This window comes from Cygnus olor, chromosome 16 (genome assembly GCF_009769625.2).
Source record: "Cygnus olor isolate bCygOlo1 chromosome 16, bCygOlo1.pri.v2, whole genome shotgun sequence".
In the NCBI taxonomy this organism is placed as follows: Eukaryota; Metazoa; Chordata; class Aves; order Anseriformes; family Anatidae; genus Cygnus; species Cygnus olor.
In genome coordinates this window covers 15,390,977-15,404,072 of record NC_049184.1, presented here as the reverse complement: position 1 = coordinate 15,404,072, position 13,096 = coordinate 15,390,977, and the positions used below count along the sequence as shown (strand labels likewise).

The window sequence follows — 13,096 nt, the reverse complement described above, 5'->3', positions numbered from 1 at the left end:
GGTTGCACAGGCTCTTAAGTCCCCCATCATGAGGCTTGCCTGCACAAAATGAGCGTGTGCATCTCTGAGGAGCCAGAGGACTCACAAAGATGGATGCTGAAAAAACAGGATGGCTAAGAATGGTTAGTGTTGGTTACGTTTCCATTGACTCAGTTCTGGTTGGGGTGTCTAAGAGGTAAGCTGTGAGGGTTGGTCTCAATTTTTAACACAATGCAGACATTCCTGCTGGTGCCATGTGTTAATGCTTTGACAAACAGTGTTAGGGGAGATTGGATCACGCTTGGCTGCTGGTACCCCGGCCCTTCAAACACCCACTTCCCTGTGCTCCAGGGAAAGCAAATTACATCCACAGAAACTACTCCTTTCTTGCCTCTTTATTTGGCAGTGATTGGTGTACCCCCTGAAGTATGCTGTATTTCCTCTCCATCTCTTGGTCTTGGCTTCTGAGGAAAAAAAAAAAAAAGAAAAAGGCAGTTTTATTCATGCATATGCCAGATGCTAACAACTGTTACTTCTACAGAAGGAGCGACCAAGAAGAGGTGGGAATACAGCCCTCAGCCCACAACAAATCTGGTCTGTAATAAAGTTTCCCAAATCTTTACTCTCCTTTTTTTCCCGACTCTGCTCTGGATGCCAGATAACTTAAAATACAGCCTTGATAAAAGTTGTGTCTCCTCCTGCCACGTGACGGTGGCCCTCCTCCAGCTGCTCTCTGCTTTTACAGCGCTGCCCCTCTTGCCTCGCTCTCCTTATGGGCCTCACTCGTGGCAGATTTGCATTTTTGATGCTTATTATCTATTAGTGTGTGATGCTCACAGAGCATCAAACGTGGAGGTCCCGTTTGTTATTTAACCTACTTTCCAGAGGCACAAGAACATCAAGTGACTTGCACAAGGTCGCCCATGAGTCAGTGACTCCTCTGGCATGATAGCCGGATCCTGCATTGTGCAGTCCTTGCTCTCACCACTAGATCACTGTGCCCACACTCATCAGCAATGTAACTTCCATTAAGCTCCTACAAAGTTTTCGAAAGGTAGCTTACTCCTGGATTTGGCAGCAGCCCTGGTGCTGCCTATGGAGCCTTGCCTTGGGAAAAGATGGCAGATTAGTACCTTAAGGCGTTATTATCTGATATTGGGATAAGCTGCGCGACGCGTGGGCAGTTACAGACTCGGGGCATGGTTCTTGTCAAGACCTCGAGCTCAGGCTGTGGTGGCATTGGCAGTGACCTGCCTGGGCAAGCGCTGCCTGACAGGGAGCCCAAGTTTTCCACACGGGTAGGTCCGTGTCCATGAGAAAGGGTTTGCAGGGATCAGAAGTAATGAACACACAGAGAGGGAAGGAAGCGACTTATAAATAATATATTTGATGTGTATTATATATATAAAATAATAACAGTAGTACTGGTTTTATTATGTGTTGTTTTTTTTAAACTTAATCCCATAAGGCACTTACCCCTGTTCTTGACAACTTGATAAATTATTATTACTGATTCTATATCTAATTGCCAGTTATTTCCCCCTAGATAGTTTGAATCAGAAAAACGCCCACCAGCAGGCAACTCCACATGCCGCCCTCCAGAGCTCTCCCAGCTCCTCCTGGGGGCAGCCCCGCTTCCGCCGGTGAGCCCCGCTTCTGCCAGCCTCGTGACCCCGAGTGCTGGCACAAACAATCGCATTTCTGTCGGGCTCATGACCCCACTTGTAGCGGCGGTGACCCCATTTGGGGTCAGGACCTCCAGCCTGCATGGGGAAAGGCTCCTGTCCAGCAGCTCTCGCGGAATTGCGTTTCCACCCTCGCTCCCTGTGTGGACGCGTCTGCTCGGCACTAAGTTTGCCGATGTGAAATTTAGGTTAATCCATTTCCAAAGTGGATTAACATAGCCCACACAAAGGCACTTAGTATAAAATAAGAGTGTCCACATGGGGAGGCAGCACGGAATGGTGACTGCGCTTTAAACTCGCACCCTTGCTATTTTGTGCTCCTCTGCACGACAGCGCAGCCGCCTCGGTCCCGCGAGGACCTCCGCTCCCGAACGGCTTTGTGCTGGTCCAGCTCGAAGCCGAAGGGAGCGCAAGGAATAAACAAAGCCCGGCAATGGGAAGGGGTTAAAAGCCCGCTCCGCCGAAGTCCACGAGTCTCCTGTTCACCTTAAATGGTCACGATTTTATTTTAGCTCCAGGGAGGAGCAGCAGCCATCGAGCTGGAAGGAGCGTGGGGCATGCCTGGGCTGGAGGCTGCAGCCGCTGCCCCCCCGTGTTCCGCCTCCCGTGGGAGCCCAGGGGACCCCCAGGGGACCCCCAGGGCCCCGCTTTCACCCTCCAGCCCCCGGCCCAGAGCTGGAGGAGCCGGAGCCCGGCCGTGCCCCTTGCGCCTCCCGGCCCGGCGGTGCGGGTCGTGCCTGGCGCCCCCCAGGCGGACCCGGTAGCGGGGGGGTTACGGCGGGGGCAGGCTCCGCCGTCGAATCCGTTACACTCGGCTCGTCTGGTGGGAATTTCCCCGGAGCCGTTACCGGCGGGCAGAGGGGCCCGGGTCCGGGCCGCTGTTGCCCCCCGGGGCAGCCCCGGGCAGCCGAGGGTCAGCGGCCGCCGCCACCGGGGCCCTGCCTGGACGGGGCGGCCGGGCACCGCTCGCTGCCCGCGGCACCCCCGGGGCTCCGGGCACCGTGCTGCGGACGGGGGCTGCCGGGGGCTGCCCGAGGAGCGGCTGTAACGCTTCGAGGCGGCCACGGGGGCGCGGAGCGGGGCCCCCGTCCGCTCCCCTCCCGTGCGGCCGGAACAAAAGGATTCGGCGGGGGCGGCAGGCGGGGGCTTGGGCACCGTGCGCCCACCGGGCTGCCGGCCGCGAGGCGGGGGGGCGCCGGCCCCGACCCCCCGGGCACTGCCGAGGGCGGCCCCGCTCCCCGGGGTCCCGGCGCGGACAAACCCCGGGGCTGAGCCGAGCGGCCCCGGCCGGGGTGCGGGTCCCTGGGGCCGTGCGGTGCCGAGCGGGGTGCAGCCCCCCCGGCGGTGCCGTGCCGTGCCGAGCCGAGCCGTGCATTCTCGCGGCTCTCCAGCAGGCGCCCGGCCCTGGACATTGTCTCTTCCTCCCGGAGGAAGGGCCCTCCCCGGCCCTCCACAATGTGCTCTTCCAGGCGCGGCTCCCCGCGCCCCCCGCCGCGCCCGGCCCGCTGCGCCCGCCCCCCGCGGCCCCGCTCCCCTTCCCCCGCCGCCTCCGCCCCCTCCGCCCGCGGCCGCCGGGGCCCCCGCTCGCACCCCCCCCTCGCCTCCCCGTCCAACCCCCCCCCCCCCCCCTCCCGCCCGCCCCCCCGGGAGCCGGGAGTGACGCGCTCCGCAGCGCCGGCCCCTCTCCCCGGGCAGCAGCTGGCTGTCAGCCTCTCCGGAGCGCCGCCAGCCCGGGCCCCCTCCCTCCGTCCCTCCGTCCCTCCCCGCCCCGCGCACCGAGCCGCGCCGCCGGGCTGGCGCAGGCCGGCAGGGCCCCGGCCCCGCTCCAGGTAGGCGCCCCCCCCGGATCCCCCTCCCCGGACCCCCCTCCCCGGGGGATGCGCGGGGGCTGCGGGCGGCGGCGGGGGGCGGGCGGGGCGGGGGCGGGGGCCCGGCGGTGGGGCCGTTCCCCAACTCCGGGGCCGGGAGGAGGAGGAGGAGGAGGAGGAGGAGGAGGAGGAGGAGGAGGAGGCCGGGGGGAGCGGCCGCGCCGCCCCGCTTCCCCGGGAAGTTGCGGCTCGGCGGGGCTGCGAGGAAGGGTTAAGGTTAGCGCGTCCTTCCCCGCGCTCCCCCTTCCCCGGAAGAGCACAAAAGCCCAGAAGAAAGTGGGAGGAGGCGGCGGCGGGAGCGCTCCGGCCCCATTAATTCCCGGGCACCGGCCCCGCGCCGCCGTCGCCATCGCCGCGCCGCTCCCCCGGCCCCGGCCCCGGCCCCGGCCCCGGCCCCGGCCCCGGCCCCGGCCCCGGGCGGGGATTGTGCTGGAAATAGCCTCCTCCTCCCTCGAGGTAAAGCCCTACTTACGTGTCAATCCCCGCCGCACGCCGAGCCCCGGCTGCCGGCGGCTTTGCGCCGCGATCCGTCCCCGCTTCCCCGCGGGGCCCGGGCGAGGCCGGGCCGGGAGCGAGGAGCTCGGGTCCCGACGGCGGCTCCGCGTCCCCCGACGTCCCCAAGCCCCCGCCGGGCTCCGGCCGTGGCTGCCCCGGCTGCGCGGAGGACGCCGGTGCCCTTTCGTTCCCGGCAGGGTCCTGGCGAGGAGGCGGCGCCGCGGGGTCCCCGCCTTGCGCCCGGCAGCGGGGCGCGTCCGGTGGGGCGAGCACCGGGACCCCAGCGCCGGGCGACGGCTGCCCGGGGCAGGGCATGGGCAGAGCACGGGCAGGGGCAGAGCACGGGCAGGGGCAGGACGGGGGCAGGGGCAGGGGCAGGACAGGGACAGAGCCGCCGCCGTGCCCGGCTCCCTCCCCGCGCACCGACCCCGGCGTTCAGCACCTCCCCGCTGAACAGCAGGAGCGCGGCACGGCCCGGCCCGGCCCGGCCCGCGGGCGGCAGCCGGGGAAGGGGCAGCCGCAGCCCTCGCCCCCTGCCCGGGCGGCCGCGGGCGGCATCCTGCCGCTTGCTGGCCGCGGGGCCTCTCCTCGGGGTGATTTTCCCAGAAGAGGACTCGGAAGGGGGAGGGGGGGGGAGGCAGCGATCCTCCCTTCCCCTTCCATTTGTTGTTCACGTTGCGGCTCACCCGTTGACCCGTTTTTGGGAAGTAACAAACACTCATTGTTGCCATGTCCCGTACAAATCAGCAGGAATTGCCCTCGGTGAGGACGCACGTAACCTGACAAAGAGCGCCCGGGATATTTTGTTTGGCGCGTGGATCGCGCACACGAGTGGGCAGCGCGGCCACGGATCGCTGCCGCCACGGCCGAGCGTGCTCGGCTGCGCTTCGGGGCTCCTCGGGCTCCCCGAAGCAACGACCACTACAGCATTTGTGGCTGCAGTACGCATCTTTGACCCGGAGTGGTTTGTCTTCCATTAGTGAGCCTTTCTCTGCGCTGAACTGGTTAAGTTAGGGTCAAATCTGGTTCAATACCTTCTTGGCATGCTCAGAGGGCCGGGTTTAAACAGTTGCTGAGACGGAGATGAGGCCACCTTCCTGATAGCTCCTTGCCGAGCGCCGCGCTGCCGCGTGGGCTGGCGGTGGGAGCTGCGTGCCCCGGCGGGGCCGGCGGGTCGCGGCTGGCACCGAGGTGCGGTGGTGACGGGCCCGGCGGTCACGCGTTGCCTTTTGTTGCTTCTAAAAACACCGCTGCCGCTGGTGGGAAGCTGAGCGAGGCTGCCCGCCGAGGGGTTGCGTGGCGCACGGCCTCGGTTCCTGCTCCACGGAAGGAAATCCGACTGGGACAGGAGGCTGCGGCTTGAAAGGACGTGTTTTAAAATGAAAGGCCTTGAAAAGAGAAAATAAACTATCCTCAGAACCGGAGCCTGGAATATTTAGCGTAAGGCACGGCGTGTAAAGGACTGGAGAGACGCTTGCAGGGCAGTCCCTGAGAAACTGAGCCAGGCTGTAAAATAAGCAGGTTACCGATAGCCTTGCATTTATTTACGAGATACGGTTAGAAGAGCAGCTCCCCCCTGCCCTGTTCAGCCCGCGCTACGGGAGGTTTTTCTCCAAGGAGAGCTGCTGGTGGAGAAACGTTGTCTAGCAATTAAAGCGTCACAGTGCGGAGGTCTCGCTCCTGCTCCCGGACCTACCACCAGCCTGCTGCCTTCTTGCACCAGCCCGTGCAGCCGTCGGGACCCCGGGCTTTTGGCTCGGTAACGGGAAGAATACTTTCCCAACGCGGAGGAAAGTTGAGAGCCTCAGCAGATGAGTGCACACACGGTGCCTGAAGATTCGTGAATGAAAAGTGGGACAGAAACGCCGAGCGTTCGTTCTGCACATGCGAGTGTCTGCCTTTGCCAGTTGGAAAACATTGGCTGCGAGTGTCTGCAAAGCAGCTGTGAATATTGGACTGTAGATAAGGAGAGGAGCAGGGATGTTGTTTTTCCAAACCCTGCGCGGTGCCTGGAGTCCTGCTCCGATGTTTGGGTGGGGCTTGTGAACGCACCAGCAGGATCCGACTTCCCCTTTCAAAAGAGGAGCTGCACGCACACTGCCTGACCCTTGATCGCTCGGTCCCTTGAACGTTGGAAACAAAGCGATGGGACTTTACTGCGGGGTGAGGAGATCTCTCTGGAGAGCTGGGCAAAGCAGGAAGGAGGAGGGCAGCGGCCACAATGCTCGGGTTTGAGGAGGGACTGCGGGCCGGCGGAGCAGGGCAGGCACTATCACTCCCCTCTGTGCCACCAGTGGCGTGGAACTGGGGACGAGGCGGCCAGTCCTGAGACAGGTGCTGGTAATGGATTGTGTTCTGTTTTCTAATGAAAGTTTCATTTGAAGTTTGTTTACAGGAAAGAAGAAATTAGCAGAGAGAATTCTCCTGAGAACCCAGAGAGGAAAAAGAATGAGCTGCCTGACTCGCAAGCCAAAAGAGGGTGGAAGGGTAGATTAGATTTACCGTATTGCTCCGAGTTGTAGCTGTTGCTACTGTTCAGAAACGCTTCCTTGTTTGCCTGGACAGCGGAGCCTGCTGTGAGTCTCGGTGTTCAGCCAGGTTACTGGCTTTTGGATGAAATTCGGAGCTGCCCGCCCTGCCAGGTGTTTTGATCCCGGGGCTGGGTGCTTTGGTGCCGGGAAGCTGTGCCGCAGCCCCGGGGTCTGGCTGGCGGCTGCAGGGCAGTGCTGGGAGTCACTGCTGGCATGGATGGGCAGCAGAGGAGGTCACAAAGCCCGGCTGTCCAGCCCCGATGGGTGTTGTGAGGAGAGAGCGTGCCGGTGGCTGCTGGTGGCCCCGCTGGCAGCGACGAGGTGGGTGCAGGGGCACACTGGTTGCCGGAGCCACAGCTGGGGCTGCCAGGGTGTGCAGCAGAGCAGCTCCCTGGGCTGCAGCCCCGCTCTGTTCAGGGAAGAGATGCAGAGGCGCAAGGAGCTCCCAGGGCCCCGTCTCTTGGTGCCAAGCAGAGGGGCTCCTCCAGCAGCTCACACCCCTGGCTCGGGCTGGTCGCTGCTGGGACCCTGTCGAGTTGCTCGCCGCAGCATCACCGGCAGCGTTAGCTGGGCATCGCTTGGGGTGCGCTCTGCTCCCGGACCCGTGTGCTGCCGGGGAGGTTTATCCCGGTTGTGTTTTGAATGAGGGTATGAGTGCTGAAAAGCAGGCGGCCTTGGCTGAAAGCAGAGGGTGACACCGGGGACACGGGGATGGGATGGCTGGGCAGGGTCCCGCATCAGCAGCATGCTCCCTGCTGGTGGCTGGAGCGTGGACCTGAGAATGTGCGGCGGCCTTGTTTGTCTTGAGTCATTTATGGCTTATCAGTTTCTGCTTTGATACCCAGGGTATTTCTAATAATAGGCTAATGTTGTTGCACCTCGAGAGAATTGTACACATTTGTAAAGCACTTTACATAGCATGTGCATGCAAGGCATCTTCGTGGCTCTGATTTTCTGACCCGTGTGAATGCGTGCAGAGCGTGATGCCTCCTGGGCTACGTTCGGGTGCTGAGGCTGGGCATCCTCTGCAACGCGAGCCCTGCGAAGTTACGCCTGAGCCAGGCACTGTCCGAAAACCTTCTGGTCGCTCCCAGGGCTCCTCACCCTCCAGCTGCCAGGTGTTAGGCTGTGGGCAGCAGGGACCTTGGCATTTGTGTTTGTCTCTTAAGCTCCGACAGTAATCTTGGGTAAGCCTTGTGCAGAAGGCCAGATAGTAGGGTGGCTGGCTCCCTGTAAATGCGTGCAATAACGGGACTATAGAAGGCGTGCAGCAGGGAGACCTGTGCGCTCCTCTCCTGTATGTGCAAGATGGAGTTTGCGGAGAGGCAGGATTGCTTCCTGGCTGGGGCAGCAGCTCAGTGTGCCAGCAGCAGCGTGCCTCCCAGTGCCTCCCAGCGCCTCCCAGTGCCTCCCAGCGTGTCCCACTGCCCTTCCAACGTGTCCCAGTGCCCTCCCAGCACCACCTGCCCTGCTCGAGCCCCATGCAAGTGCAGGCTCTGCACCGGGGGCCCCTTGCATGTGGGTGCGGTGTGTGCGGGCACCCCGGTCCCGGGGCAGTGGGCAGCTGAGCCGTAAATTCCAGGAAACTCCCCGGGAGGCTGGGGGTGGCGCGAGCCAGCGCCTGCAGCTCCTGCCTCGGGCCAGCAGATGTGTCTGCAGGGACCGGGAGCGGGAGGAAAAGCACAAACCTGTCTTTAAAGACATTTATTTGTTCACAATAAAAACTGTCAGCCAGAGGCAGCCAGACAGGGCAGTTTTTATGAGGCGCAGCCTTACGTTGGAGGGGTTCTTGCCAATTGCTTCTTACACGGAAAGGGAGCGGGTGGTGTATGTTATCTCAGGACGAGGGGAAGGAAAGAAAAGGAGCTGAGCATTTACAAGCCTTTGAAATACTTCAATCAAAGGAAAGCGCGGTTGAAAGCGCTTCTGGAAACATTTTTGGTGTTCCCCTCCACCCCGCAGCCCTGGATGCGGTCTCCGTCCGTTATTTTGGGAGGGCGGCTGGGGAGAGGAAGGCAGATAAAGGAATTGCCGGCGGGGCCGTGGGGATACGGGGACGCGCATCTGCTTCCTGCGAAGCGGCGTGCTCGGCTCGGAGGGCTCGGCTCGGGGAGCTCCCCCGGCCCCTCCTCTCATTCAGGATCTCAGCACTGCCTGGATGGTGATGGTTTTGAAATCCTGCGGCTGACCTTTCCGGCTCTGGAAGCGATCCAAGGGCTGTGTCTCGAAGTACTGTAAAGGTTAGCCAGAAGGGAGAGAGAAAATGTCCTTTCAGCAGCAGGAGTGGGAGAGAGGAATGCAATCTATGCCGCCGGGAAGCCGCTGCCGGGGTTGGCAGGGCTCTCCTGCCCCAGGCGGTGCCTCCCGGGGCGGGCAGGGGCCACCGCAGCCCCTCTGCCAGTGCTGGCCTCCAGCCTCCAGCCTGGAGGAGCCTCAGCCACCCAGCCTCGGGGTCCTCCCTTTGCTAACACAACCCCCTTCCCTCCAGGGGCCTTTTCTGCAGCATCGGGCAGCTGGGGGCCATGGGGACCGATGGCACCATCCCCGGCTACCCCTCCAGACGCTCCCCTGCAGCAGATGATTTGGTCTCGGGGAAAGTCTGCGATGTTTTACGGAGCCGTTTTAATGGAGCTGCGCCCTGGCCCCAGCTCCCACATGCCGCTCGCTTGCCAGAAACATGCTGGTGTGGATGGAGATTAAAGGGTAAACTCCAGGGCTCAGCCATCCGCTCCTACAGGATGCGAGCTCTTTCTAATTGTCCTCAATTAGAGACAGTGCCATTGCTCAGGCACGTCTTCAGGCAGGAAGCAGAGCTGGGGCGTTCTCCGCTGGGAAAACCACCTACCCCGGGGCTGCTCGCCAGGGCTCGGGGCCGGCAAGTTTCCGTGGGGTGCAGGAGCTGCGGGCCGAATGGCTTTTAGGAGGGCGTGCGGTCAGGAGATGCTAGAGCTGGAGAATGGAGGAAAGAAAATAGCTCGGCGCGTTAACCCTTTCCTGCTTGCCCCTAGGATGAGACATCGGTGAGCAGCGAGGACTTTGATATGAACGACTCCACATGGATCTCAGCTGACCAGCACCTGAACTCCAGCCTGAGCCCCAGCCAGGACGAGAGCATGCGCAGCCCGCAGAACCTGCACGGCCAGGAGGACGGTGAGTGCCCGCGGCGGGCGGGAAGAGCTCGGCGTCTCTCGCTCAGGATGTTTTTGTGACTTATTAAACATTAACCAGGCCTTTCTGATCAGGTGTCCCACCTGTAGGATGGATTTCATATCAGCACAGGCTTCAAAGCCTTCCCGTTCACCTCCAGGTTGCTGTCAGCCGGGGCCCACCCCAGCTCCGAGCTGAGGGTCCCTGTGCGGGGACATGGCCCCAGCTCCTCCTGCACCGGGTGCTGGCGTTCCCCAGGTGTGGCGAGGAGACCCCTTAGTCCTCGGCCTGCCGCAGGGAGGAGACCAGCCCTTTGCGGTACTGGCCGCAGCTGCCCGTGCCTGGGAAGTTGCCCTGTGGGCAGCATGTGTGGTCCCCAGGCAAGAAATGTGTCCTCTGCAGGAACCGGCCGCAACGAGGCTGCGGGGTGGCCGCAGGGCGTCTCCTCGCTTTGGGCAGGCGGTTGGAAGGGGCTGGAGGTGCTGCACGTGGGATGGGTGGGAGGCAGCCTTCGGTACGAAGTTGTGTTGTGTGACTTCTGTGAAGCGAGCTGGTTTAAAGAAATGCTCGAGTAAATAAGTGGTAGAAGTACGAGTTCAGGTCAGAGTTCATCTCCGTGATGCTTGCACGCGTTTGGTGCTTGGACTGCCTCTCAGCCTGTGCTCAGGAGGTTGAATCTCTTATCCACGTCTCAGATGCTGCTGGGACGGCAGGAAGGGACTGGGGGCAGCCCGGGCTGTGGGGGGGAGCTCTACGAAAGGGGACAGGGAACCCCCAAGAAGGAAAGGGCTTTCATACCCACGGATCTCCCTGGGGTGGCTCTGTGTGGCCAGAGGCAATGTGACGGGGGTGCTCCGTTCATTAGTCCGGTGCACCATGGCACCCAGTTCCTATTGCAAAGCTGCACTTTGGAGAAGCTGCTAATTTTAAAACCATCCAGGAGCCTCAGTGGGGATGTGATACTGTCCGGTGCTGCAGTGCCCTGCCCGGCAAGGCTGTGCCAGGGCTGTGCCCACGGTGCCGGGAGGGCACTTGGGTGCTCGCACCGCTCCGGGCGCTCCGGGCCAGGCTGCGGGCAGGGCTCCCATGGCAGAGCCTCGAGCACCACGGCCTCTCTTACCCGTGGCCTTTCCAGGTCTCTCCATATCCCCTGAACTTTGCTGTTCTCCTGCCAGGACATTTCAGGCTTGCGGCTTATCCCTCACCACTGTATTTCCAAGTCTCATTTACAATCTAGAATGACACGGTTTTGAACCCTTTGCTCAACACTATTATTCACCAGGAGAGTAATTTAATAAGGGACTCACGTATTTAGGCAAATCAAGATATTCTCACTCAAGCTAAATCCTTTCTCTGCCCTCTTAGGAAATGCGTCCAATTTTTCATGCCCTGTGATTTTTCTTCAAAAGCAGGTGTACTCTTTGGGGCCCTTCTTGGCTCCTCTGGTTTCTCTTGTAAGGTTCAGTTGTGAGTGATGAAGGACAAATAGCTCCTTCCTTTTGTGAGGAATGGAAGCGAACTGGAAAAAGGCTAAAAGAGGTAGACTCAGCATGTCAGAAGTGGGGGAGTCAGGGTAAGCAAGCTGAGTCCGGGGTTACTAATGAGGCCCTTCCAGTAGAAGCCCAACACTGGGGTTTCCATCAGGCTGTCCTCCTTAAGGGGGTGTGTGGGGCCGAATGAGAGGAGCCCAGTTTTGTCACTGTGGTGAGGATCCATGGCTGGTGTCCAGTGCTGGAGCTGCAAAATTCAGCCCAGCACTGCTGGGGTGGAAGGCCTCGATCGGCCCCTGTATCGAAGCACCGCTCCCAGGGGGCTGCAGCCCGCGAGAGGCTGCGAAGGCGACGCCGTGGCCCGGGCGAGGGAAGTGCCAAGGGGGGGACCTGGAGGGCACCGGGCTGGAGGAGAGGAGCACAGCGTGGAGAGGGGCCTCGTGTCGCGAAGGGAAAGGTGAATTACTGGCGTGAGGAAGTGAATGTATATGAATTAAAATGTGGAGCACTCTTCAGTTTCCTCTTCTCATGGCCCATGAGAAGTCTTTTTAAAGAAGCAAACGTGTTTTCCCTTGTTCATGCTGGCTTACTTGGGCTGTCCACGTGCAAGACTCCCAGGGAAACCAGTGTCAGCAACCAGCACTTGTAAACTGTCCAAGAGGCACCGCACGGAGGGCACAAGCCGTGGTGGCACAAGGGCTCTGTTCAGAGTACTTTGTGCTTGGTCTCCTTCCCCTGAAAATCCTTCTCAGGTTCTGAGCTGCTCCCGTCTGCCGTCGTTCACCGGGAAGGGTGCCTGGAGTGTGTTTTCTGTGAAAGGCTTCCTAAAGTATAGACTTTTAATGAAGAGTTGCCTGTTTGGACAGCAGTATCATCTGACACGCTTGTTTAAAAAAAGCCTTGTTTGGAGTACTGAAGCACCAACTTCAGGTCTTCTAGAGGGCTGCAAAGAGCGTACTCTCATATGACACACAAGCACAGCCGCATGAAATCCAGAAAGGCGTGAGAGCAGGAAACGGTTGTCCCACGCTTTGATACACAGGTATCTGCTAAATCTTCAGAGAGCTAAAAAGCAGCTCGGACAGAAGCCAACGCCTTATTTTGTCTGCGTGCCCAGAAACCTTGGCCCGGTATAACCACGCTGCAAACAGCGTCAGGCTTTGGAGCAGCGGGGAGAACAAATAGGAGCTAATGGCTTCGGGAGGTAAGGGATAGCAGAAGACACTGTCGGGAGAGCATCAGCTGCAGAGATGGGGCTCGTGTTGGGACGTGTGGACGTAGGGACACACCGCAGGGTGTAAGAACCCAGGGACGCGTTGCAGGACACGGAGATGCACAGCAGGATGCAGGGACACGGTGGGACGCAGGGTCAGACAGCCCTGAGCAGCGCCGCCGGCACAGGCACACACTTGCTCCTTCCATTTTCCTTTGTTACTCATCCTGCGGGCCCCAGCATGGAAAACGTGAAGCTCCCTGCAACATCCCTTCCCCATAGGATGTTACTCACAGCATACGTGCCCCGCAGGAAGCCGGTGGATACCCAGAGCAGCAGCAAGATCAACATCAACTTTTTGCTGCTGGAGCTGAGCCATTGTGCAGGACATCCTGGAGGGACGTGGCCGTGGGAGCCAGCATGCGTTGGGAGCAAAACGCCCCCGAAAGCGGCGGCGTTGCGCTGACCCCACACCCGTCACCCTCCCCAAAGTCCCGGGCATCAGGCGCTGCCCTGCCTAAGCTGGCTTCAGGCGTGGGCAGCTGGGGTTGGGAAGCCAGGGGAAGGGGCTGCCCCTCGCCCCCGTCCTTCTGAGCAGGCAGGCTGGCTCCCCAGCGCTGGTTCTGCCTCCCTGCGGGCATGGGGCTGCTCCGTGGCACTGCCCTGCGACAGATCGCTCTGGGTGAGG

General features: G+C 61.1%; 1 protein-coding gene across 8 annotated transcripts in view; it reads left to right on the top strand.

Moving 5' to 3' along the window:
- The window catches only part of NOL4L (nucleolar protein 4 like), a 56,821-nt gene that overhangs the window by 31,313 nt on the left and 12,412 nt on the right, over positions 1 to 13,096 (top strand). For 4 of the 8 annotated variants that reach the window (XM_040576349.1, XM_040576352.1, XM_040576350.1 and 1 more), the window contains one exon: positions 9,567 to 9,708. In XM_040576349.1, the coding sequence (XP_040432283.1) occupies positions 9,567 to 9,708 (142 nt within the window). Of the gene's footprint in view, positions 1 to 3,339; positions 3,494 to 3,687; positions 3,989 to 4,882; positions 6,368 to 8,937; positions 9,262 to 9,566; positions 9,709 to 13,096 lie in introns of those variants that run through there. The other 4 variants (XM_040576354.1, XM_040576355.1, XM_040576356.1 and 1 more) reach the window with 4 other exon arrangements.